At 52.0% G+C, this 26973-nt stretch overlaps 1 protein-coding gene across 3 annotated transcripts in view; it reads left to right on the top strand.

Annotated features, from left to right (window-relative positions):
- Positions 1-26973, top strand: part of LOC119951991 (multidrug resistance-associated protein 5-like) — a 269580-nt gene that overhangs the window by 232514 nt on the left and 10093 nt on the right. For all 3 annotated transcript variants that reach the window (XM_038775439.1, XM_038775440.1, XM_038775441.1), the window contains one exon: positions 5895-6008. In XM_038775439.1, the coding sequence (XP_038631367.1) occupies positions 5895-6008 (114 nt within the window). The remainder of the gene's footprint in view (positions 1-5894; positions 6009-26973) is intronic.

The raw sequence follows: 26973 nt of genomic DNA, 5'->3' as shown, positions 1-26973 counted from the left end.
GTGACGCCGAAGGGAACCCGAAGGAAATGGTAAAGGCAGCCATCCACTTCGAACGCGGTGTATGGGCAGTCCGCCTTACGGATGGGGAGCTGGTGGTAGGCAGATTTCAGGTCCACTGTCGAGAAGACCAGGTACTGTGCAATCTGATTGACCATATCAGATATGCGTGGAAGGAGGTACGCGTCGAGCTGCGTGTACCGGTTGATGGTCTGACTGTAGTCACTGACCATCCTGTTTTTCTCCCCGGTTTTCACTACCACGTGGGCTCTCCAGGGTCTGTTGCTGGCCTCGATAATACCTTCCCGCAGCAGCTGCTGGACCTCAGACCTGATGAAGGTCCTGTCCTGGGCACTGTACTGTCTGCTCCTGGTGCCGACCGGTTTGCAATCCGGGGTTAGGTTTGCAAAAAGGGAAGGCGGGTCGACCTTAAGGGTCGCGAGGCCGCAGACAGTAAGGGGTGCTAAGGGCCCCCCAAATTTCAAGGTTAGGTTCTGGAGGTTGCACTGGAAATCCAGGCCGAGTAGCAAGGCAGCGCAGAGGTTGGGGAGGACATAGAGCTGGTAGCCGCTGAACTCTACGCCCTGGATGGTGAGGGTGGCGATGCAGTACCCCCGGATCGCCACAGAGTGGGATCCGGAGGCCAGGGATATTCTTTGGTTAGCGGGTTATATCACGAGGGAGCAGCGCTTTACCGCAATCGGGGTGGATGAAGCTCTCCGTGCTCCTGGAGTCCAGAAGGCAGGATATCTCTTGCCCGTTGACCTTCACCTTTGTCGACGCGGTCGCCAGGTTGTGCGGTCGAGACTGGCCGATCGTGACTGAGGCGAGATGCGGCTGGTCGGCGGCGGTTGCAGGCGATGAGTGGCCCGATGAGGTGCCCAACGGGCAGGGGTCCTGAGGCGGGTAAGAAGGCAGATCCCACGGGCCGCACATGTCCTGGGGCAGGCACGATGGAGGCGCCCATTGGTTCTGAGGCAAGCAGGATGGCGGCGCCCATTGGTTCTGAGGCAAGCAAGATAGCGGCGCCCACGGGCCGCATATGTCGTGGGTGGAGCAAGATGGCGGCGCCCATGGGCCGCACGTGGTCTGAGGAGAGGAAGATGGCGGTGCCCACTGGCCGCACGTTGGGGGGTGCTGGGACAATAGTGGCGATTGAGCGGGCCTGGCACACTGCAGTGAAATGTCCCTTCTTGCCACAGGCCTTGCAGAGTGTGCTCCGTGCCGGGCAGTGCTGCTGGGGGTGTTTTGTCTGTCCGCAGAAGCAGCACTTGGGTCCCCCGGGGTTGGTTGGCCTGCAGGTGTGGGGTTGGCTGGGGACGGTCGGTTATGGGGTCCACGATGGGGTGGCCGCTGGCGGGGTCCACGATGCACAGGGGGGTTGGGCCGTGCGGTCGGGAGCATAAGCCTGCGTGAGGCGACCGTGAGTGAGAGTGCTAGTTTCTTGGTCACCACGAGGTCAAGGTGGCCCCTTCTAAGAGGCCCTGGCAGATGTAGTTAGACCCTATACCCTTAACGAACGCCTCTCTCATTAGCAGGTTCGAATGTTCAGCGGCCGAAACGGCCTGGCAATCACAGTCTCTCACCAAGGTGAGATTTCATGCCTGAAATCTTCCACAGACTCACCAGGAAGTTGGTGCCGCGTGGACAGAATGTGCCTGGCGTAGATCTTGTTGGTCTGCTGAGCGTAATTCTCCTTCAGTAGCACCATGGCCTCTGCGTCGGTAGGCTCGTCCTGGACGAGGGTAAAGACGTTGGAGCTCAGCCCAGTACAGAATCTGGAGCTTCTGTGCTTCTGAGATTGGGTCTGGCGCAGACCTGATGTATGCTTCAAAGCAAGCTCGCCAATGTGCAAAGTCCTTTTTGGCGTTGTCTGCTTGAGGATGCAGCTGCAGGCGATCCGGCTTGATGCGGAGGTCCATCTCTGAAAAATCTGTGTGTAATAAATTGATGCACTATCAATTACGACGAGACGAGAGTAGAGAGTAATCGAGGCTTTATTGCACAGAGATGTGTGGCCTCCTACAGCAGCTGGCGAAATGGCTGCTGTTCGGAGAGCACACATATTTATACTCCACCTACTGGGCGGAGCCAGCAGGCAGGGATCTACCCCCATACCTGTAGTACAGGGGCCTTACCGTAATACCAATATGTACAATATAATACAACAGTGGTGACTACCACAAGTGCCAGTAGGGATTTTAATTCAAGTCATGGGGATTTTGAAACATTAGTCTTCAGCATAGCTTGAATTTCCTTATTCAACAGTTTAATTATTTAATTCAAGTCTATTAAAACACGAATTACAGAAAGCTTTACTTACTTCTGACTGGGGTATGATGTATAAAGGGACAACTGCTTTCCTTGATTTATACCAATAACCATGACCTGGGTGTACGGCACAGTTTCAAAGCATCGTGAACTGTGAGGGGTCAGTGATAAACTTCAAGAGACTTCCAGGCTGGTGGAATGGGCAGACACATAGCAGATGAATTATAATGCAGGGGGAGAGGGAGGGAGAAAATTGGGGAGGGGAGGGGGAGAATGCGTGGAGCAGTCTCTGGGAGGGTACATTTAAATACAGGGCATGAATCCTGCAGTCAGGAGCTAGTGCTAAGGAACAAGTTCAAAATACATGCTGCAATTCTGAATACTTTTAGAAAACCGAAAATGCAGTACAGTAGCACAGTGGGTAGCACTGTTGCTTCACAGCTCCAAGGTCCCAGGTTCAATTCCCAGCTTGGGTCATTGTCTTTGTGGAGTCTGCACGTTCTCCCCATGTCTGCGTGGGTTTCCTCCCACAAGTCCTGAAAGACGTGCTTGTTAGGTAATTTGAACATTCTGAATTCTCCCTCCGTGTACCCGAACAGGCGGCGGAATGTGGCGACTAGGGGCTTTACACTGTAACTTCATTGCAGTGTTAATGTAAGCCTACTTGTGACAATAAAAATTATTATTATTAAATACTCAGCGGGTTTGAAAGCATCTGTAAGAGAGAAACATAATGCCATTAAGTCCATGACCTTTGCCAAGCACAGTACTGGAAAATGCTTAGGAGATACAACAGGTAACACCATATCAGTGCAGGGCCAAGTTAAGCCTTTACAAATGTGCTTAATGAAAACATCTCAGTATTAAACTGATCAAAGGCTGTTCCAGGAATGGACTTGGGTGCCTGAATTGATCTCCAGAACTAAGCTAAGCAAAATACTGCAGATGTTGGAACCTGAATCAAGAACAGAGAATTCTGGAATAGCTCAGAAGGTCTGGCAGCATCTGTAGGGAGTGAGAAGAGAGTTAACATTTCAAGGCTGTTTGACGCCATCAGAACTAAAGAGAGGGAGAATTGTGTTAGATATTTAACTGTAGCTGTGTGAGATTGCCATGAGATGTGACAACCTTAAGAACAAGAGACAGATGGCCTGGTGTGGAGCGAAGGTGTGTTTTTGTGGGGGTTGGGGTGGTGGCAGAGGGAGGATGAGGGTTATTGCAACGAGACAATAAATGATTGGGAGTTTTTTTCAAAAAGGAGTTTAAAATAGAGGAGAAAAATTACAGTCTTAAGTTTAGTTTCTGATCTCCAGAACTGCCTGATCTTCACCATATAGTCACTCAGTCACGTAACACTCACTCAGTGATCAGTTAAATACGGTATATGAAACTCAAATATTACTTTAAATGCAAAAAGAGCCATTGTAATGAAAGAGGCTCCCCACTCACCCATACACAGTGAGTGCAGTTTACCCACCTTAATACTGGACTCAAAAACAAAGTGGTAAATCCTTGTTGTTACAAAGCCTTACCCGAATAGATTTTTCCTATTGATCACTCATTGCATTGATGGTGGTGTTAGAAGGGCGAGTGAAACAATTCCATTCAACTGTTATTATTCTTTCTGCCATAGAACAGTTCAGTTCTTTTTTTAAATAAAAAAACAAACTGCTTCCAATTTAAGTTGCCTGGGAACTTCCTGAATTTGAAAAGTTGGGAGTGAGGTTCATTTTCTTTGGCCTGCGCAACTGTGAAGCTTCACAAATCAGGAAACTCGCAAAAGCATTTTCTGGCCAATCCCAGAGCACATGTAACTTTTGGACCAGAGTTTAAAATTGGTGGGGAAAAGAGTACGCAAAAAATATAAGGACACTAGTTTAAGCATTAGATTAAGCAGCTGCAGTCTCTTCCTGTCACCTGAAATTAAGGACACGTGAAAACTCTTTTATTCGTGGTACTGTCGTCTAGTTTTTTTGGTAGTTAGCATTTCCCTAAATGCTTTAAAAACATAAATTGCATTATGATCCCTGTTTGCTGACACTGGTACTCTTGATACTTATTTTCAGTCATACAGTCTAATTGTTCTAAATTTATTCCCATTTGAACATTGCTCAATTAACACGTTGCTGCTACACAAAAATGTTGAGACATCAGAACCAGTGCAAAGGGATTTCTCAAAGGATGATACACCATGAAAGAAGACATGGCAGTGTGGATGCAGGAATTGTTTCCAACTCTGATATAATGATTGATTTAATATTAATAAAACTTTGTATTAATAATGGCAATGACGTCAGACTATGTGTTTGTGTGTCCATTGTTACAATTTTTATTCATGTGGTTTATCTGTTTTGGGACCCACCCTTTGTAACTTTTCTTTTTCGAGCACTGCCCAATTGCGAATTGAAATTTTGGAAACTGGATGGCACTGGCAATTTTTGCAGATGCTGACTCTTTGGTTTTGTTGTCTGAGCAAATTCAAAATAATGACTCAGTGGCTCACCAATAAAAATAGTTTGAAAAATAATTAACAACTGGGGATTGCTCATCTGTAGTTTAAAATGTCTTTAAACGGATGAACTGATTCTAAAAGTCTTCCACTTCAAGTCTTTATTGTGCACTCTTCCAGAATAAAAGAAACAATTCCATCTTCAAAGAAAGTTTTGCCAATACTTCTAAGAAAATTACAGAAAACATTCAGTTGATCTGTTATTTTAGAATCAATGTAAAGTTGACATTTATGGAACCAAATAATGATTTCTATTCGCCCTCCACCCTAACCCCCCTCCAACCTCCTCCCCACTTTCTAATATCCCCTCCCACCCACCCTTCCCCACCCACCCACAAGCCCCCAACCTTCCCAACAACGGCACTGCAACGAGTGAAAATGACCTCTTAAGATCTGATTTTTTTTTTAAAGCCAATCTGTCAGCTTCTAAGCTCTGGCTGCTCAGCAGGGATGAGGAGAATGTGGTTTTAAAAGCAGAGCTCATCCCACTCCCAGTTCCCAAACCCCAGTGTTCGGAATCAGAAGGCAGATTGGTGAGGATGACAGCCTCCTCACCCGGGTTCTGGTGGGAGGCGTCAGACTGGCACTCTGGTACAATCCATCAGCACTACGTCACTGCATTGAAGTCACCCACCCAGAGTTTATTATGTGCCCTTTCTATCCTCAGTGCTTTGTGCTATCCATTACAGCTCCCTTTTTGTTAAGTTGTTTGCCCTCAAGAAAAGGTCAGAACTGCAGTTGCCACCTGCTTAGTCTTTCAGGATGAGGCATGTTTGCACATTCTCGTGTCTACATGCATCTCACACCCACAACCCAAAGATTTGGAGGGTAGGTGGATTGGCCATGCTAAATTGCCCCTTAATTGGAATTTCTTTTTAAAAATGGCAACTAGGGATAGGCAATAAATGCTGGCCTAACAGCAATGCTCACATCCCATAAATGAATTTTAAAAAATGGAAGCATGGTCCATTCTTCAGAGTTAACACCTTTAAATTGATTAAAACAAAATGAATGTTTATGCTAAGAAATAAAATAGGTTTATATTTTTTGGAAGAAAGTCTGGAATTGTTGAATTGACTTTACCAATACATCATATCTTGAATGCATGGATTTACAGATAGAACAACTGAATGAGAAGCTTGACTTTGAAGTCATGGAAAATGGAGAGAATTTTTCTGTGGGAGAGAGGCAGCTATTGTGTGTTGCTCGGGCCCTGCTTCAACACAGCAAGGTAATAATTTCAAATGTAACCTTCATCGGCTTTCACAGCTCAAATAAATTATTGACCAAATTGAAGGATGGCCAATCATTTAGTACAAAGAGAACAAATAATAGTACAGGAACAGGCCCTTTGCCCCTCCAAGCCAATGCTGACCATTATGCCCTAGCTATAAAAAAAAACCTTCTGCCCTTACTCGGCCCGTATCCCCCTATTTCCTCCCTATTCATGTACCCATTCAGATGCCTCTAAAATGTTGCTAATGTGCCTGATTCCACCACATCCTCTGACAGGGCGTTCCAAGCACCCACCACTCTCTGCATGAAAAACCTATCCCTGCACATCTTCTTTAAACTTTCCCCTCTGACCTTGAACCTGTGCCCCCTTGTAATTGACACTTCCTGCCTTGGAAAAAGCCTCTGAATATCCACCCTGTCTATGCCTCTCATACTTTTGTAGACCTCTATCGGGTCTCCCCTCAGCCTCCGTCTTTCCAGTGAAAACAATCTTAGTTAATTCAATCTCTCCTTATAGTCAACACCCTCGAGAGCAGGCAACATCCTGGTGAACCTTCTTTATACTCTCTCCAAAGCTGAAGTGTGCTTAAAATCCAGAGATTTTGTTGAGATATTTCAGGTGCTAAAGTACAAAGTGATTCTGGTACAAAGTGATTCTGTATCAAGAATTTAATTAAGTATCTTTCTTCATTCTTATGTTTTTGGAGAAGTAGAGTCTTGAAACTAACCCTGTAGGGTTTAAATAATGAGATGTGCTAAACATAAGATTCGGTGTAATAGAATTATGAAATAAGTTATAGGAATTTCATTATAGTAGACAGTATGGACTGGATTTCATGTTCTCTTCTCCATCTGATTGGTCATGTAGATCCCGAAAGCAGGACTTCCTACCAAAAAGGGGTGGAACTTGTGCCTTAAATCAATTAACATTGTTTTGAGCATTACATTGCTATGGTCAGCAGTTTGGATTGTAGGTGGGCTCTCCTTAACTTTTTACTTACTCTCCCATCAACCTGCCACCCTAACTTCTCAGTCAACCACTGCCATACTAACTACTCGGTCACCCATCTGCTACCCTAGCCCCTCGTCCACTTACTGTACTCAGTTACCTTCTGTCCGTAGCTTCTCAAAGTGACGTTAGAACCTTTAAACTTAAACTCCATAAAAAAGTGGGCATGGCTTGGCAGGTGGTGGAATTTCAACTCAATCAAATATCTGGAATTAAAAATCTAATGATGACCGTCAAACCATTGTCGATTGTCGTAAAACCCCATCTGGTTCACTAATGTCCTTTGGGGCGGCATGGTGGCACAGTGGTTAGCACTGCTGCCTCACAGCTCCTGGATCCTGGGTTCAATTCCAGCCTTGGGTGACTGTGGAGTTTTCACTTTCTCCCCGTGTCTGCATGCATTTCCTCCGGGTGCTCCGGTTTCCTCCCACACTTCAAAGATGTGCAGGTTAGGTGGATTGGCCATCATAAATTGCCTCTTAGTGTAAAAAAGGTTATATGGGATTACAGGGATAGGATGGAGGTGTGGGCTTAAGTAGGGTGCTCTTTCCAAGGGCTGGTTCAGACTCGATGGGCTGAATGGCCTTTCTGGACTGTAAATTCTATGAAATCTGCCATCCTTACCTGATCTGGTCTACATGTGACTCCAAACCCACACCAATGTGGTTGACTCTTAAATGCCCTCTGAAATGGCCTAGCAAGCCACTCAGTTGTATTCAATCGTGACAAAAACATAAAAAAGAAGTGAAATTGGGCGGACTACTCAGCATCAAACCAGGCACCAGAAACAACAACGGCAATTCCAGCCCTGTCGACCCTGCAAAGTCCTCCTTACTAACATCTGGGGGCTTGTGCCAAAGTTGGGAGAGCTTACCCAGACTAGTTAAGCAACGACCTGACACAACCATACTCACAGAATCATACCTTACAGATAATATCTCAGACACCACTACCACCATTCCTGGGTATGTCCTGTCTCACTGGCAGGACAGACCCAGCAGAGGTGGCAGCTCAGTGGTATACAGTGGGGAGGGAGTTGCCCTGGGAGTCCTCAGCATCGACTCTGGATCCCATGAAGTCTCATGGCTTCAGGTTAAACATGGGCAAGGAAACCTCCTGCTGATTGCCACCGGCCAACATCAGCTGAATCAGTGCTCCTCCATGTTGAACGCCACTTAAAGGAAGCACTGAGGGTGGCAAGGGCGCAGAATATACTCTGGGTGGGGGACTTCAATGTTCTTCACCAAAAGTGGCCCAGTATTACCACCACAGACCAAGCTGGCCGGGTCCGAAAGGACATAGCTGCTAGACTGCAACTGCAGCAGGTGGTGAGGGAACCAACAAGAGGGAAAACATACTTGACCTCATCCTCACCAATCTGCCTTCTGCAGATGCAGATGCATCCGTCCATGACAGTATCGGTGGAAGTTACCACAGAGTTCTTGTGGAGACAAAGTCCCATTGAGGATATCCTCCTTCATGTTGGGTGGTACTACCACTGTACTAAATGGGATGAGCACAGTAAGAAGTCTTACAACACCAGGTTAAAGTCCAACAGGTTTGTTTCAAACACGAGCTTTCGGAGCACGGCTCCTTCTTCAGGTGAATTACCTGAAGAAGGAGCCGTGCTCCGAAAGCTCGTGTTTGAAACAAACCTGTTGGACTTTAACCTGGTGTTGTAAGACTTCTTACTGTGCTCACCCCAGTCCAACGCCGGCATCTCCACATCATGGCTAAATGGGATAGACTTTGAACAGCTCTAGCAACTCAAGACTGGGCATCCATGAGGCTTAGTAAGCCATCAGCAGCAGAATTGCATTCTACCACAATCTGTAACCTCATGGCCCGGCATATCCACCACTCTACCATTACCACCAAGCCAAGGGATCAACCTGGTTCAATGAAGAGTGCAGGAGAGCATGCTAGGAACAACATCAGGCATACCGAAAAATGAGCTGCCAACCTGGTGAAGCTACAACACAGTGCCAAACAGCATAAGCAGCAAGTAATAGAGCGAAGAGATTTCACTACCAACGCATCAGATCTAAGCCCCGCAGTCCTGCCACATCCAGCCGTGAATGGTGGTGGACTATTAAACAACTCACTGGAGGAGGAGGCTCCACAAATATCCCCATCCTCAATGATGGAGGAGCCAAGCCCATATGTGCAAAAGACAAGGCTGAGGCATTCGCAACAATCTTCAGCCAGAAGTGCCGAGTGGATGATCCATCTCGGTCTCTTCCAGAGGTCCCCAGCATCACGGATGTCAGTCTTCAGCCAATATGATTCACTCCACGTGATATCAAGAAACAGCTGAAGGTACAGGATACTGCAACGGCTATAGGTCCTGATAATATTCCAGCATTAGAACTGAATACTTGTGCTCCAGAAGTTGCTGCACCCCTAGCCAAGTTGTTCCAGTACAACTATAACACTGGCATCTACCCGGCCATGTGGAAACTTGCCCATGTGTGTCCTGTACACAAGAAACAGGACAAATCCAACCTAGTCAATTACCGCACTATCAGTCGACTCTCCATCATCAGCAAAGTGATGGAAGGAGTCATCAGCAGTGCTAAAAAGGTGCACTTACTCAGCAATAACCTGCGCACAGACGCTCTGTTTGGGTTCCGCCAGGGTCACTCAGCTCCTGACCTCATTTCTTCACAAAGAGTGAATGCCAGAGGTGTGGTAAGAGTTATTGCTCTTGACATCAAAGCAACATTTGACTCCGCTGTCATACCTGGCACAAAGGAAGATGGTTGTGGTGGTTGGAGGTCAATTATCTCAGCTCCAGGACATCACTGCAAGAGTTCCTCAGAGTAGTGTCCTAGGCCCAACCATCTTCAGCTGCTTCATCAATGACCTGCCTTCCATCATAAGGTCAGAAGTGGGGATGTTTGCGGATAACTGCTCAGATAATGAAGCAGTCCATGCCCAAATGCAGCAAGACCTAGACAATATCCAGGCTTGGGCTGACAAGTGGTAAGTTACATTCACGCCAGACAAGTGCCAGGTAATGACCATCTCCTACAAGGGATGATCTAACCATCGCCCCTTGACACTCAATGGCAATACCATCGCTGAATCCCCCACAATCAACATCCCGGGGGTTACCATTGATCAGAAACTGAACTGGATTAGCCATATTAATACTGTGGCTACTAGGGCAGGTCAAAGGCAAGGAATCCGACGGTGAGTAATTCACCTCCTGACCCCCCCAAGGCCTTTCCACCATCCACAAGTCAGGAGTGTAATGGAATACTCTCCACTTGCCTGGATGTGTGCAGCTCCAACAACACTCAAGGAGCTTGACACCATCCAGGACAAAACAGCCCGCTAGTTTGGTCCTCCTTCCACAAACATTCAAAACCTCCACCACCGATGAACAGTGGCAACCGTGTGTACCATCTACAAGATGCACTGCAGTCACTCACCAACGTTCGTTGGACAACACCTTCCAAACCCACGACCACTACCATCTAGCAGGACAAGAGTAGAAGATAGCTGGGAACCAAATCACCTGGAGGTTCCCCTCCAAGTTACTCACCATCCCGACTTGGAAATCATTCCTTCACTGTCGTTGGGGCAAAATCCTGGAACTCCCTCCCTAACAGCACAGTGGGTGTATCTACACCTGAAGGACTGCAGTGGTTCAAGAAGGCACCACCCTCTGAAGGGCAACTAGAGATGGGCAATAAATACTGGCCTAACCAGCAACGCCTTCATCCTGTAAATTAATTACATTTTTTTTCTTTATAAATTTAGAATACCCAATTATTTTTTTTCAATTAAGGGGTAATTTAGTGTTGCCAGTCCACCAACCCTGCACATCTTTGGGTTGTGGGGCGAAACCCACGGGGAGAATCTGCAAACTCCACATGGACAGTGACCCAGAGCCGGGATCGAACCTGGGACCTCGGGATCGACCCCGCTAACACTGCACCACCGTGCTGTCCCGTAAATGTATTTTAAGAAATTATCCTGCAGTACAAAGAAGGAATCCCAGAACTGTTATGGGGCGTTATTCTCTCCCCCCCCCCCCCCCCCCCCCCCCAACGCCGGGTGGGAGAATCGCCGGGGTGCCGCACGAATCGTGCCACACCGCCCCGACCCCCGTGATTCTCCCACCCCCCGAAACCAGCGCGAATCGCGCCGGGCTGCTCAGAGAATCGGCACAACTGCGAGCGGCGATTCTCCGGCCCGGATGGGCAGAGCGGCCGCTCCGACATGACAGGGTCCCGCCGGCACTGATCACCCCTGGTCGCTGCCGGCGGGAACTCTGCGGGAACGCTCAGGGGGCGGCATGTTGGGGTGGGGTGGGGGGCTCTTTCACCGGGGGCAGCCTCCGAAAGGGTCTAGCCCTCGATCGGGGCCCACCAAACGACGGGCCGGCCTCTTCCCTTCCCCCCCCCCCCCCCCACAGGCCTTCATTCCGCCGCGGCCGGCCCCTGAATATCCACGCCATATTGCGTCGGGGTTGACGCACGTAAGAAGTTCCCCGCGCATGCGCAGGATGGCGCGGTCCAACTGCGCATGCGCAGGATTGAGCTGCCGCAACTGCGTGGGTTGGCGCGGCACCCATTTGGTGCCGCGTTGGAATGCTGGAGTGGCGTGAACCACTCCAGTGTCGTGCTAGTCCACTGTGGGGGCCAGAATAGGTCGTGCCCGGCCCTGTTCGCGCCGCCGTGAAATGCAATGGTGTTCATGACGGCGCAGGCACTTGGTCCGCGGAGCGGAGAATCACCCCCACGATCTGCGTTTCAGAATTGGCCTGATTCAGATATCTGGGCATGAAATGCAGAGCTCCAGTGCAAGGTAAGAAAAATAAGAGCAGAGTGGCAATCTGAGGATAATGAGCCCCCTTTTTAAAAAAAAATAAATTTAGAGTACCCAATTCATTTTTTCCAATTAAGGGGCAATTTAGTGTGACCAATCCACTTAACCTGAACATCTTTGGGTTGTGGGGGCTGTGGTGATATGAGTGGGAGCACTGCAATTGGTGCAGAGCATTGGCTTCCCATTGGCTCTGGCTGGTCTTGTGCCTCTCGTCTGATTGGCTGGGACTAGTCATGTGACTGCTCACCAATTGGTCGAGAGGCAAGTAGCCCCCACCTCCGAGGCAGGGTATAAGTACCCAGGTTTCCTGGCGGTCGGCCTTTCTCTGTAGTCGACCACCGGGCTAACAACTAGCTGATTAAAGCCACAGTTTGGATCTTCATCGTGTCTCGCATCCAATTGATGGTACATCAATTTAATCAGCTAGAATTTTGGAATGGAGCTACGCATTAAGCCTGACTGCCTCCGCACCAGCCCGCATGCCTCAAATGCGTCTGCAATCTTTAAACATTGGCAGGCGTGTTTCAACAGTTACCTGACAACTGCAGCCAGCAAACCCTCCAAGGAGCAGAAACTCCACATCCTCCACTCGTGCGTGGGCACGGCAGTATATTCAATGATTGAGGACGAAAGTGATTATGATGCGGCCATGGATATCCTGAAAGGACACTTTCTTCGGCCGCTCAATGAAGTATACGCACGGCATCTCCTAACGACTAGACAGCAGTTCACTGATGAGTCACTCGACGAATCCTTCCAGGCCCTCACAGCTCTAGGGAGAATGTGCGCCTGTCCCCAAGTTTCGGCGACCGAGCACATGGAACTTTTAATTAGAGACGCTTGTGTTGCCGGCATGCAATCCTCCTCTATCCGCCAACGAAGAACACTCTCAGCCTAGCTGAGGCATGGACCCTTGCAACCTCCCTGGATGTCGCTGATGCCCGCGCATACGGCCCCGGCCGCGCAGCAACCCCCTGGACATCGTGGCACACGCCACCCCTGTCCTCCGCTCACCCTGACTCCACCCCCAGGCCTGCGCCGCAGGACGCTCCGACAAGCTATCGGGGCCCCGCTGTTATTTTTGTGGCCTCTCCAAACAGCCCCACCCGTGCTGCCCGGCCCGCTCCGCTCTGTGTAAGAGCTGCGGGAAGAAGGGCCACTACGTGGTGGTCTGCCAGACCAAGTCGGTCGCGGCTGTTCCGCGCAGTGACCGCGGATCGCCCACCCTGGGCCCCCCCCAGGGCCCCGCGCCGCGCACCGACCTCTCCGGCCCGCCTCCTGGCCCCCGCAACAGGCCCACGGTCCTCCCGACCCCCGCTCCCAGCTGCCCCGACCGGCCCGCGGATGCCACTGACACTGCCCCCAGCTGCCACGAGGCCCCACGGGCGCCGCCATCTTGGGCCCCGGACGCCACGTGCGGGTCCTGGGCGCTGCCATCTTGGGACCCCGATTCCACGTGCGGGTCCTGGGCGCTGCCATCTTGGGCCAACACGGAAGGCCCTGCCAGCGATTACTCTGCCACCGAGGATGACCTGGAACTCTCTCCACGACTTACTTCCATCACTCTCGACCAGTCGCGATCCCGCTCGCTCGCCAAGACTACGACAACGATCCAGCTCAACGGACACAAGACGAAATGCCTACTGGACTCCAGGAGCACGGAAAGTTTCATCCACCCCGACACGGTAAGAAGCTGCGCGCTCCCCATCCACCCAGTTAAGCATAAAATCGAATTGGCCTCTGCCATCCAGGGGTCACTCGTTTTTACAATTTTATTAAGACCCGCAACCTGCCCTACTCCGTTGAGGAAGTCAGGACCGTCACCAGGGACTGCCACGTCTGCGCCGAGTGCAGACCGCACTTCTACCGCCCCGAACGAGCGCATCTGATCAAGGCATCCCGCCCCTTTGAACGTCTCAGTATAGACTTCAAGGGTCCCCTCCCCTCCAACAACCGTAACACTTATTTCTTGAGTGTTATCAACGAATACTCTCGATTCCCTTTCGCCATTCCCTGTCCCGACATGACCACAACAACCGTCATAAAGGCCCTCCTATCCATCTTCTCCCTGTTCGGTTACCCCGCGTACATCCACAGCGACCGGGGGTCCTCCTTTATGAGTGACGAACTGCATCAATTCCTGCTCAGCAGGGGTATAGCCTCTAGCAGGACGACCAGTTATAACCCCCGGGGTAACGGTCAGGTCGAGCGGGAGAATGGCACCATTTGGAAGACCATCCTGCTGGCCCTACGGTCCAGAGATCTCCCTATCCCCCGTTGGCAAGAGGTCATCCCCGACACCCTTCACTCAATCCGGTCTCTCCTCTGTACTACCACTAATCAAACACCTCATGAACGTCTTCTTGTTTTCCCTAGGAAGTCGTCCTCAGGATCCCCTCTCCCGACCTGGCTGGCCACTCCCGGGCCCATCTTGCTCCGGAAGCATGTGCGGGTGCACAAGTCCCACCCGTTGGTTGAGCGAGTCCAGTTACTCCACGCAAACCCGCAGTATGAGATAGATAGAGATAGAGATAGAGAAATACAGCACAGAACAGGCCCTTCGGCCCACGATGTTGCGCCGAACTTTTGTCCTAGGTTAATCATAGAATTTTGGACAATTTTTCATGGCCAATCCACCCAACCTGCACATCTTTGGACTGTGGGAGGAAACCGGAGTACCCGGAGGAAACCCACACAGTCACGGGGAGGATGTGCAAACTCCACACAGACAGTGACCCAAGTCGAAATCGAACTTGGGACCCTGGAGCTGTGAAGCAATTGTGCTATCCACAATGCGTACGTGGAGTATCCCGACGGTCGGCAGGATACGATCCCGCTTCGGGACCTGGCACCTGTCGGCGTGCAGCCCTCTCCTCTTCCATCAACACCCCCCCCCCCATCTCCAATTCCCCCCTGCGCCCCCACGACCCAGCGCATATACCCCCCCCTTCCCCGATTACAGCGTCTCCACCTCCGGGTACGGAGACACATCTAGGACCGACGCTCCCGGAGGCAAGGACAACCATCGGCCCGACGTCACCGGCTCCACTGCGACGGTCCACCAGAACATCACGTGCACCCGACAGGCTGATCGTGACCATCTGATGCAACCATGGGACTTTATTGGACTCTATTGTAATTTTGTTTGCATCCTAATGTAGTATGAAGTATTGTTTATTTTTGCCACGAGCCAGCGGGCAGCCATAATCTTCGATTATCTCTACTCATATTACCAATCCTCGGACTCCCCCCCCCCCTTTCTCCACAAGGGGTGAATGTGGTGATATGAGTGGGAGCACTGCCATTGGTGCAGGGCATTGGTTTCCCATTGGCTCTGGCTGGTCATGTGCCTCTCGTCTGATTGGCTTGGACTAGTCATGTGACTGCTCACCAATTGGTCGAGAGGCAAGTAGACCCCGCCTCCGAGGCAGTTTCCCGGCAGACGGCCTTTCTCTGTAATCGACCACCGGGCTAACAACTAGTTGATTAAAGCCACAGTTTGGATCTTCATCGTGTCTCGTGTCCAATTGATGGTACATCAGGGTCGAAACCCACGCAAACACGGGGAGAATGTGCAAACTCCACACAGACAGTGACCCAGAGCTGGGATCGAACCTGGGACCTCAGCGCCCTGAGGCAGCAGGGCTAACCCTCTGCGCCACCGTGCTGCCCTGATGAGCCCCCTTTAATCCCTTGAGTTAAAATTAAGCTAAAAAGTACAAAGCAAATTAGATTTAAGGTAGAAATATTTTTACAAAGTCCCTGGGGGAAACCGGAATAGGCGTCCTTCTCAGTTCAAAGCAATATACCGTTTTATCGAAAGCAGTGTTGCCAGAGCTTTTCCTGCCAAGAACTCTTTTGACCTCCCAACAGCACTGACGGAAACCCTGAGAAACTTTCACAACCCCCCAGACACACATATACATAGAACATAGAACAGTACTGATGTGGAGATGCCGGCGTTGGACTGGGGTGAGCACAGTAAGAAGTCTTACAACACCAGGTTAAAGTCCAACAGGTTTGTTTCAAACACGAGCTTTCGGAGCACGGCTCCTTCTTCAGGTGAATGGAAAGGCTTGTTTCAAAGGCTCACAAGCCTTCCCATTCACCTGAAGAAGGAGCCGTGCTCCGAAAGCTCGTGTTTGAAACAAACCTGTTGGACTTTAACCTGGTGTTGTAAGACTTCTTACCATAGAACAGTACAGCACAGAACAGGCCCTTCGGCCCTCAATGTTGTGCCGAGCCATGATCACCCTACTCAAACCCACGTATCCACCCTATACCCGTAACCCAACAACCCCCCCTTAACCTTACTTTTTAGGACACTACGGGCAATTTAGCATGGCCAATCCACCTAACCCGCACATCTTTAGACTGTGGGAGGAAACCGGAGCACCCGGAGGAAACCCACGCACACAGGGGAAGGACGTGCAGACTCCACACAGACAGTGACCCAGCCGGGAATCGAACCTGGGACATATGCACACAAAACACATCCCTATGCATACATACACACTCTTCCCCCCCCCACCCTCACTGCCACAACCACCCATCCCAGGACCCTGTATTATCCCATCCCTTTCCCCCCCAGGCTGCTGACTCTGCCTAGTTTGCTCTGCTGACTGCTAAATTCCTAGATGGACATTTGGGGACTTGCTTTGCTACTTCACTAGTGAACCTATGAGCAGCAAATGCAGGGAGAAACCAGCCTCTGATTGGGCAAGCAGTTTCATAGCATTTTTCAAACACCACAGAACCGCTGGATGTATTCAATGGACCTCCAGGGTTCCACGGAATCCAGTTTGGGCAACGTAGCCTAAAGAACACTGAATGAGAAGTAATGGATAGATGTAGTATTAGAAAGTCTTTTTCAATTATGTTAGGAGTCAGGGGGCCATAATGACTTGTCACAAATGTGATTATTGTGTTATGCACAAGGATGAGCAACGTGTACACCATACAGGGTTGAATGCTGAAGACTGTTGAGCAGGAGGAAGACCCATAGAAACTTGGAAATGTTATGGCACAGAAAGAGACCATTCAGCTCATTGTGCCAGTGCTGGCCAAAAAAGTGTCAAGTAACAACTAACTCTTTTTTATCCCACTTTCCAGGTACCCACTATCCTCTGGGTGAAAATATTTTTTTCTCATGTCCCCTCTAATCCTTTTACCAATCACCTTGAATTTATGTCTCCCAGTAATTGAACTCTCAGCTAGGGGAATCAAGTATTTTCTGTCTTACCCTATCTCAGTCACAGATAATTGTTTTAGATCATACCTCAGCCTCCTCTGTTCTAAGGAAAATAACTCTAGCCTAAACAATCTGATGTACCATCAATTGGACTTGAGACACGACGAAGATCCAAACTGTGGCTTTAATCAGCTAGTTGTTAGCCCGGTGGTCGACTACAGAGAAAGGCCGTCCGCCGGGAAACCGCCTCGGAGGCGGGGTCTACTTGCCTCTCGACCAATTGGTGAGCAGTCACATGACTAGTCCCAGCCAATCGGACGAGAGGCACATGACCAGCCAGAGCCAATGGGAAACCAATGCTCTGCACCAATGGCAGTGCTCACATTCATACCACCACACAATCTTTCCTCATAGTTATAATTTTCAAGCCCTGGCAACATTGTTCTAAATCTCCTCTGTACTTTCTCCAGAGCAATTATGTCCTTCCTGTAATGTGGTGACCAGAACTGTACACAAGGTTCCAGCTGTGGATTAACTAGCGTGTTATACAGTTCCATCATTACTTCCCAGCTTTTGTACTCAGTACCTCATCCAATAAAGGAAAGCATTCCATGAGCGCCATCCACCTGCCGGGTTGCGCTCTCCCTTGAACGCGGTGCAGGCAATGAATGCCGGGCGAGCCCTCTCGTGACTTTCCAATAGTTTTCATGTCTCATGGGATTCACCCAAGTCCTGGAAGGGAGGGGGTTCTGTAAGGGGACTTGGGAGGCCTGAAAAGGGGGGCATCCCCATGGATCCCTAGTGGGGTGTCCTCACATGGGGGTGTGTGAGGTATGTCCATGTGTGTGTGGGGGATGACATTACCCATGGGTTGAGGGGGCGGGGGGATCCACAAGCTCACTTAGAGATTGGGGCACCCTCCCAACCTAAAATGCTGTCACAACTGCCTCCGAATCTTCAGCATAGCCACCGCCCCGGGACTTCCCGAGTACTTTCCTGGAACCAACAGGAGCAACACCAATGCCAGCGCCCAAAATCCCAACCCCCTACACCAACCCACCTCCATCCTTACCTACAAAGCCTCCGCCTCCCTTTTCCAACCCCATACCTTCCCCGTATTCGCAGCCCAGTAATAATACATCAAATTTGGGAGGCCTAACTCCACCCGACTGCCCTCCCCACTGCAGTACCATCTTCCCTATCCTGGCCACTTTCCCTGCCCAGAGAAACAAAGAAATCAGGCTATCCACCTCCTTGAAAAATGCCTCAGGGGAAAAAAAACCAGCAGGCACTGAAATAAAAACAATCACCATGGCAAAATGTTCATCTTCACCGATTGCACCCGGCCCACCAACAACAGAGGAAGATTATCCCACCTCAACAAATCTGCCTTCACCCTCCCCTTCAACTTCCGAAGATCTCCAGTCCTGAGCCACCTACACCCGCAGATACCTAAAATGGAATCTACCACATGGAATGGCAACCATCCTACCCCGACCCCTGTTCCTGGAGCGAAACCCACAAAATTCTCTTTTCCTTAAACTCAGCTTATACCCAAAAACGCCCAAAATCTTGACGCAAACCCATTATGTCTCCACCAAGGATCCCAGCTCCAAAATGTATAGCAACAAATCGTCCAAGTACAAGGAACCCTATGATCCACCGCCCCATCACTATCCCCTTCCACAACTCTGAACTCCTCAGCGCAATGGCCAAGGGCTCTATCGCTAATGCAAACAGTAGGGGGAGCATGGGCCATCCCTGCCTCGATCCCAGGTGCAACAAAAATACCCTGAATTCATATCATTTGTGCGCACACTCGCCATCGGCTCCTTATAAAGCAACTTCACCAATGCCACATACTTAGGCCCGATCCCAAACTTCTCCAACACCGCAATCTGGTAACTTCACTCCCCCCTGATCAAATGCCTTCTCCGCATCCAATGCCACCACCACCTCCAATTCCTTTCCCTCTGCCAGAGAACGCACTACATTCAACTGCTGCCACATATTCGATAACAGCTGTCTGGTCTTAATGAACTCCATCTGATCCTCTCCCATCACCCTCGGAAGGCAGACCTCCAACCTTAGCACCAGCACCGTTGTCAATATCTTGATGTCTAAATTCAATAGAAATATGGGCACGACCCACACTCAACCGGGTCCTTATCCTTCTTTAGCAGCAATGAGATGGAGGCCTGTCTTTGGCAAAAACCCCTCATCATCGCGTTCTCGACCATTTCCACCAACTACGGCACCAGCTTATCCATAAATTTCTTGTAAAATTCCATCGGGAACCCATCTGGCCCCGCTGCCTTCCCCATCTGCATCTTCCCAATTGCCGCCTTCATCTCCTCTACCACACTGCCCCGCCCGCCCTCTCCATTTCACCTACCTTTGGGCACTCTAACCTCACCAGAAACTCCCTCATCTCCCGTTAATCCTCTTGTGGCTCCGACTTATACAGGTCCCTGTGGAACTCCTCAAACACCGTATTAATTCACTCCAGGGCCATCACCAGCTCGCCTGCCCTATCCCGAACCTGAACTATTTCCTTCACCGCAGCTTGCCTACGGAGCTGACCTGTCAACATACGACCCGCCTTCTCCCCATACTCATAGATGGCCCCTCTTCGCCCTTCTCAGCTATCCATCTCACCATTGTTAAATAATGGTACAGCATTTGCTGACCTCGAATCCTCTTCTACCTCATCTGCATCTAATGAGGATTGGAAAATGATCCTCCCTGCATCCATTATTTCTTTCCTGACTTCCTTTAACAGCCTGGGATACAATCTATGGTGGCTCCAGACAATATACTGGAGCCTTCCAGTAACAACAAATGGGGTTTATTAACAGTAAGCACTGGCAAATATATACAGGCACAGAGCAATGATGGTCAGGTCTGGACTCTCCAGCTCCGGGGTGCACACTGCCCGGGCCCCTGCTCCCAGAGCCCTGTGCTTTCTCTCTGTTGGTTGGGGGTCAGGTGCTCCCACGAGTCTGGTCCTGAGCCAGTTATGTGGACAGTAAAGCCCACCCCTTAAAGGGACTGCGTTGCCACACAATCCATCTGGCCTGGTAATTTATCCACCTTCAAGGATCTCAGTCCCTCCAGTACTTCCTCTCTCATAATACTAATTGTATCTAAGATTTCACACTCCTCCTCCTTAACTAGAATGTCTGCATTGTCTCTCTCCTTAGCAAAGAGGGAGACAAAATACTCATTGAGAACCCTGCCCACGTCTTCTGAATCAATGCATGAGTTAACATGTACATCCCTGATAGACCCTATACTCTTTCCTTAATTATTCTCTTGTTTTTAATGTACAGCTAAAATATCTGTGTTTTCTTTGATTTTAACAGCCAATATTTTTTTATATCCTCTTTTTGCTTTCCTGATTTCCTTCTTTACTTCACCCCTGTACTTGCTCTAATCCTCTTGGCTTTCCACAGCATTAAGCTTTTTGTGCCATAAGCTTTCTTTTTCTGCTTTATCTTACCCTGCATGCTTCTAGATAACCAGGGGCTCCAGATTTGACATTACCATCCTTTTTCTTTGTGGGGAAATGTCTGCACTGTGCCCTCAAAATCTAACTTTTGAATGCCTCCCACTGATTTTACACTGTTTTTCCTTCTAGTAGGTGTATCCTGTCCACTTTTGCCAGTTCAATTCTTAGATTGTACAATTTGTCTTCCCCCAATTTAGAACTTTTAATCCTGTTCTATCTTTGTCCTTTTCCATAATTATGCCAAATCTAACTGTATTATGGTCACTACCCCCAAAATGGTCACCCATTGCCACTTCATCCACTTGCCCAGCTTCATTTCCTAAAACTAAATCTAGAATTGTGACTCCTGGGTGGCAGTGATGCAGTGATTAGCACTGCTGCCTCAAGGCGCCGAGGACCCGGGTTCGATCCTGGCCTCGGGTCACTGTCCGTGTGAAGTTTGCACATTCTCCCCTGTCTGTGTGGGTCTCACCCCTGCAACCCAAAAAGATGTGCAGGGTAGGTGGATTGGCGACGCTAAACTGCCCCTTAATTGGAAAAAAAAAAGAATTGGATCCTCTAAATTTACTTAAAACAAAAGAATTGTGACTCTTCTCGTTGGGCTTGTTGTGTGCTGGTTTAAAAAGTTCTTTTGAATGCAGTTCAAGAATTTTCCCCCTGTGCTCTTCACACTGTCCCTATCCAGATTGATATTTGGGTAATCTCCAACTATTACTGCCCTATTGTTTTTTCACTCAGAAATGTTCTTACATATTTGACCTTCTAACTGCCTTCCACAATTTGGGGGAATATAGTACACTCCTCGCAATGTGGCTACCCCTTTTTATTTCAGAGCTCAATCCAGATGGTCTCACTTGATGCTTAATTTAATAAACCATTCCTCCTCACAGCTGTAATAGTTTCTTTAACCAATAATGCTGCACCCTCATCTTTTTTCATCTTCCTCTATCCTGCCCCAAAATAATATACAAGGATGTTGAGCTGTCATTTTTGCCCTTTCAGCCATGTTTCTGTTTTAGGGATGATATCATGCTGCCATGTGTCTTGTCTCCCTATGCCCTCAGCTCATTGGCTTTATTTGCTATACTCCTTGCATATACCTTTTAACACTGCCAAATTCTTGTGCTGAAGGCAAAAGGCCTTGGGAGCGATTCTCCGAGGCCACGCCGGTTGGGAGAATAGCAGGCGGCGCCAGTTTTTCACGCGACGCCGGTCCGACGTGCTCCCACGATTCTCCCAAACGGCGAAATCGGTCCCGTCGTGTTCCGCACGGCAAAATCCAGAGAATCGCCCGAGGCACCCAAAATTCGATTCTCCGACACCCCCGCTATTCTCCAGCCCAGATGGGCCGAAGTCCCAACGGCGTGAACTGGGGTCACGCCGTCACCGTCCACACCTGCTTTTTAAAGTCGTCAGCCAGTCATGCTGGTTGACGCTGAGCAGTGAGGAGGTGAGCGGACCGTCCCGGAGTCTCCGCAGACTGGGGAAGGCCTCTCCGAGAACTCAGCGGCCGAGGGAAGGAAAGGAGTGAGTAATGGGAGGGGGAGGAGAGGGAGTGATAAGTGGGATGGGGGGCAGAGGGAGCGAGTAGTGGGAGGGGGGGGACAGGGTGTGCAAGTAATGGGGGGGGGGGGAAGGGAGTAGTGGGAGGGGGTAGAGGGAGTAGTGGGAGGGGGGAGGGGGAGTAGTGGGAGGGGGCAGGGGGAGTAGTGGGGGGGGAGAGGGAGTAGTGGGGAGGGAGAAGGAGTAGTGGGATGGGGAGAGAGGGAGTGAATAGTGGGGGGGGTAGAAAGGGAGTGAGTAGGGGGAGAGGGAGTAGTGGGGGGGAGAGGGAGTAGTGGGAGGGGAGGGGGAGAGGGAGTAGTGGGAGGGGAGGGGGAGAGGGAGTAGTGGGGGGAGAGGGAGTAGTGGGAGGGGAGGGGGGAGAGGGAATAGTGGGGGGGAGAGGGAGTAGTGGGAGTGGAGGGGGGAGAGGGAGTAGTGGGAGGGGAGTGGAGTAGTGGGGGAGAGGGAGTAGTGGGAGGGGAGGGGGAGAGGGAGTAGTGGGAGGGAGGGGGGGAGAGGGGAGTAGTAGTGGGGGGGAGAGGGAGTAGTGGGAGGGGGGGGGGGGAGAGGGAGTAGTGGGAGGGGAGGGGGGAGAGGGAGTAGTGGGGGGGAGAGGGAGTAGTGGGGGGGAGGGGGGAGAGGGAATAGTGGGAGGGAGAGGGAGTAGTGGGGGGGGGAGGGAGTAGTGGGAGTGGAGGGGGGAGAGGGAGTAGTGGGAGGGGAGTGGGAGTAGTGGGGGGAGAGGGAGTAGTGGGAGAGGAGGGGAAGAGGGAGTAGTGGGGGGAGAGGGAGTAGTGGGAAGAGGGGGGGAGAGGGAGTAGTGGGGGCGGAGAGAGGGAATGAGTAGTGGGGGGGGAGAGAGGGAGTGAGTAGTGGGGGGGGAGCGAGAGTGAGTAGTGGGAGGGGCAGAGAGGGAGCGAGTAGTGGGGGGGAGAGGGAGTGAGTAGTGGGGGGGAGAGGGAGTAGTGGGGGGAGAGGTAGTGGGGGCGGAGAGAGGGAATGAGTAGTGGGGGGGAGAGAGGGAGTGAGTAGTGCGAGGGGGGCGAGGGAGTAGTGGGAGGGGGAGAAGGAGTAGTGGGAGGGGAGAGAGGGAGTGAGTAGTGGGGGGGAGCGGGGAGTGAGTAGTGGGAGGGGCAGAGAGGGAGTCAGTAGTGGGGGGGGAGAGGGAGCGAGTAGTGGGAGGGGGCAGAGGGAGTGAGTAGTGGGGGGGAGAGGGAGTGAGTAGTGGGGGGGAGAGGGAGTAGTGGGGGGGGAGGTAGTGGGGGCGGAGAGAGGGAATGAGTAGTGGGGGGGAGAGAGGGAGTGAGTAGTGCGAGGGGGAAGAGGGAGTAGTGGGAAGGGGGGAGAGAGGGAGTGAGCAGTGCGAGGGGGGGAGAGGGAGTAGTGGGAAGGGGGGCAGAGGGAGTAGTGGGAGGGGGAAAGGGGTAGTGAGTAATGGGAGGGAGAGGCGCGAGGGAGAGTGGAGGTGGGGGGGAGAGGGAGTGAATGGAGGTGGGGGGAGAGGGAGAGAGTGGAGGTGGGAGGGTGGGGGGAGAGGGAGCGAGTAGTGGGGGTGAGAGGGAATGAGTAGTGGGAGGGGGGTTAGGGAGTAGTGGGGGAGAGGGAGCAGTCGGAGGGGGGGAGAGGGAGTAGTGGGAGGGGGAGAGAGGGAGGGAGTAGTGGGAGAGGGAGTGAGTAGTGGGAGGGGGAGAGGGAGTGAGTAGTGGGAGGGGGCAGAGGGAGTGAGTAGTGGGAGGGAGCAGAGGGAGTGAGTAGTGGGGGGAGAGGGAGTGAGTTCTGGGGGAGGAGAGGGAGTAGTGGGGGGGAGAGGGAGTGACCGTGCAAATCAAGAAGCACGAGACCGTGGATTTGCCAAGGTGGCCGGGATACCAATGGTCCAGGAAGTGATCGATGGTGTTCGCGTCCCCATGCGCCCGCCTGCAGGCAACAGGGACGTGTTCACTAACAGGAAGGGGACATACTTGATGAACATCCAGGCAGTATGTGACCCCCACATGAGGATCATGCACGTGTGCGCAAGGTTCCCAGGGAGCGTGCATGATGCCTACGTTCTCGCGCAGTCGTTCATCCCCGCAATGTTTGAGGGACGGCCCCCCCCGGCTGAGGGGCTGGTTGCTAGGCGTCAGGGGTTATCCACTGAGGTCTTGGCCTCAGACCAACATGGAGACCCTATGCAATGAGGCCCATGCAGCAACCAGGGGTGTGGTGGAGCGCTGCTTCAGATTGCTGAAAATGAGATTCAGGTGCCTGGACCGCTCCGGAGGGGCCCTGCAGTACCAGCCCGAGGGGTTGCTCGCATTGTTGTGGTATGCTGTGCATTGCACAACATCGCAATGCAGAGAGGAGATGCCCTGGTGGAGGAGTCGGAGGGAGAAGCCACTGGCAGTGGTGCCAATGCTGACGAGGAGGAGGAGGAGGAGGAGGTGGAAGAGTTGGAGGAGTTGGAGGTGGATGACGTGCAGCAGGGTGGTGCGTCGGGCGCAGCACACAGACACGACCCGGGTGCTGGTAATGTCCAGGAGGCTGCACGACGGCACCAGTGAGGACAACGGGCACACGACGCGTTGGTGGCTACAAGATTCACGCATTGCGTGCGACGGCATCACTGAATACTACCACCTGCATCGCCAGTCGTGCAGACGGACAGCACACAACTCCCATCACCCTTCTGCAACTCCGCTCCGCGTACACTGCTCCACTTCGACATCACCCTTACCACTGCGGCACAACGGTATGGCACGACATTGCTGGCTGTGTCAGCGGGTGTGATCAGTGCCATGTTGAATGATGACAGCCCGATCTGCGATGAGCTGTGAGCTCAGAATCGTTAGACAAAGTCTGACTCATGGCAATAGCTGAACCATCCATCTCGGTGGTCGCTGAGTTCGTCAGGGACTCTCCATCTCCTGCCCGTGTGGGGTAGTTGGCGTCGGAGTGTCGACAACTACTGTGTCCAACTGTGGGAGGGGGGGGGGGCAAGGGACTGCATACCGCTCGTCTAAACTAAACTGTGCCCTTCACCCGTGCCAACTTACTCTGTGTCCCTCTTCATTGCCTTACGGGCCCTACCACTACGTCTAAGTGAATCCCCAGATGGTACAGCAGGAGTGGAGGCGGACTGCTGAGAATCACGCCCCGCGACATGGCTCCCCGTCGGCACTCATTTCCTGGGGTGACCTGGCCTTGATGGGCCAGGCTGCTCCGCGGGTGTTTCGGATGACGTGGTGCCACCCTGCTCTGCCCGCTGCCCACCCGATGCACCAGGGATGGGATGGGGGAGGCCGAGCGTTCAGGGACGTCCCGTGATGGAGTTAATGGGACGGCCCCCAGAACCTCCTCTTCCCTCGGGGAGCCCGGTGGCCCCCGGGCCTCACTGTGGGACGGAGGTGCGAGCGGGGAGGTGCTCCGTCGCGCCACCGACACCTGGTGCTGCCAGTCCTGGAGGCCGGTATCGACCAGGGTCCGAAGGTTCGCTGAGACGGAATCCAGGGAGTGAGACATTCCCGCCAGGGACTGTGCGACCTCAACCTGTGAATGCGCGACGCCATCCAGCACGTGCGTCAGGCGGTCGATGCTCTCCGTGACTGACTGCTGGGACTGTGCCATGGCCTGCTGGGACTGTGCCATGGCCTGCTGGGACTGTGCCATGGCCTGCTGGGACTGTGCCATGGCCTGCTGGGACTGTGCCATGGCGTGCTGGGACTGGGCCATGACCCGATGAGACTCGGCCAGGGCCCGTAGCGCGCCGGCAATGTCATGTTGGCTCTGGCGCATTGCTGCCTGTGAGAGGGCAGCCCTCTCCAGGGCCATGGATGACACGTGCACGTGAAGCCCAATGCCTTGCAGATCCTGACCCATGACCGATACCGTTTCACCCATTGCCTCGACAGCAGACATCACCCGTGCGGTGTTGGCCTGGGTGGCTGCCATGAGCGGCACCACTCCCTGCTCCTGGACGTGGTTTGACTCCTCTAACTGCGTCTGCAGCTGCTGGAAGATGGCCCTCATCCTGTCATTGTGTCCCTGGGTTTCAAAATGCATCGGCTGTCCAGGTGGGTCGAGTAAATCCAGGAACCCGGGAAACGTCTGGGTGGCAGCTGGATGCTGGGCCTGGGCTGCCCTCCGACTGTCCAGCCCCTCGGCTGCTCCAACCTCCACCTGCTGTACCGGCTCAGCTGTGTGGTGCACACCAGACCGTGACCCAGGAGCCTCATCACTTAATTGCCCAACCGAGGTGAGTGTCTCTGGGATGGTGGATGGTGTGGGAGACAGCAGTGCCGCAAGCTCTAGGTCCTCGTCCGTCAGTAAATCAGGAATGTCCTGGTCCCCTCATGTCCCGGCGCAGGGCGCACACGGTCCACGTACGGTTCAGCGTCGGATGAGTCCGTTGACTGCGTCGCCGTCCTCTGTGCGTCTGGGTCCACTGACCCCGTCCTGTCCTGTCTCACGGCCCGACCTTCAGGCAACACACAGCGATGAAAGTCGTCACTGTCCGCCCTCTGTACGTCCCGCTCGAGAGTCCCGGATTTGGAGGATGGCTTTCCTGGCCGACCTCCTGCCACCCCTCTGGCGTGCGACCCTGGGTGCGGTGGTCGTCACGGATGGTCGGCTGTGTGTGGCACCAGACAGCCCTGGACATTCGTCGGCTGGCCCTGGGGAACAGAATGATACGGGCTTAGTTAGACACGCTCGGCCGAGTGGCGGGTTGTCCAGTGGGCAGAGTGTGAGGGGAGAGAGGATGGGGGGAGGTCCAGTGGGCAGAGTGTGAGGGGAGAGAGGATGGGGGGTCCAGTGGGCAGTGTGTGAGGGGAGAGAGGATGGGGGGGTCCAGTGGGCAGTGTGTGAGGGGAGAGAGGATGGGTGGT

The sequence above is a fragment of the Scyliorhinus canicula genome, chromosome 17, assembly GCF_902713615.1.
Source record: "Scyliorhinus canicula chromosome 17, sScyCan1.1, whole genome shotgun sequence".
NCBI lineage: Eukaryota > Metazoa > Chordata > Chondrichthyes > Carcharhiniformes > Scyliorhinidae > Scyliorhinus > Scyliorhinus canicula.
This window is presented reverse-complemented; position numbering and strand designations above follow the sequence as displayed.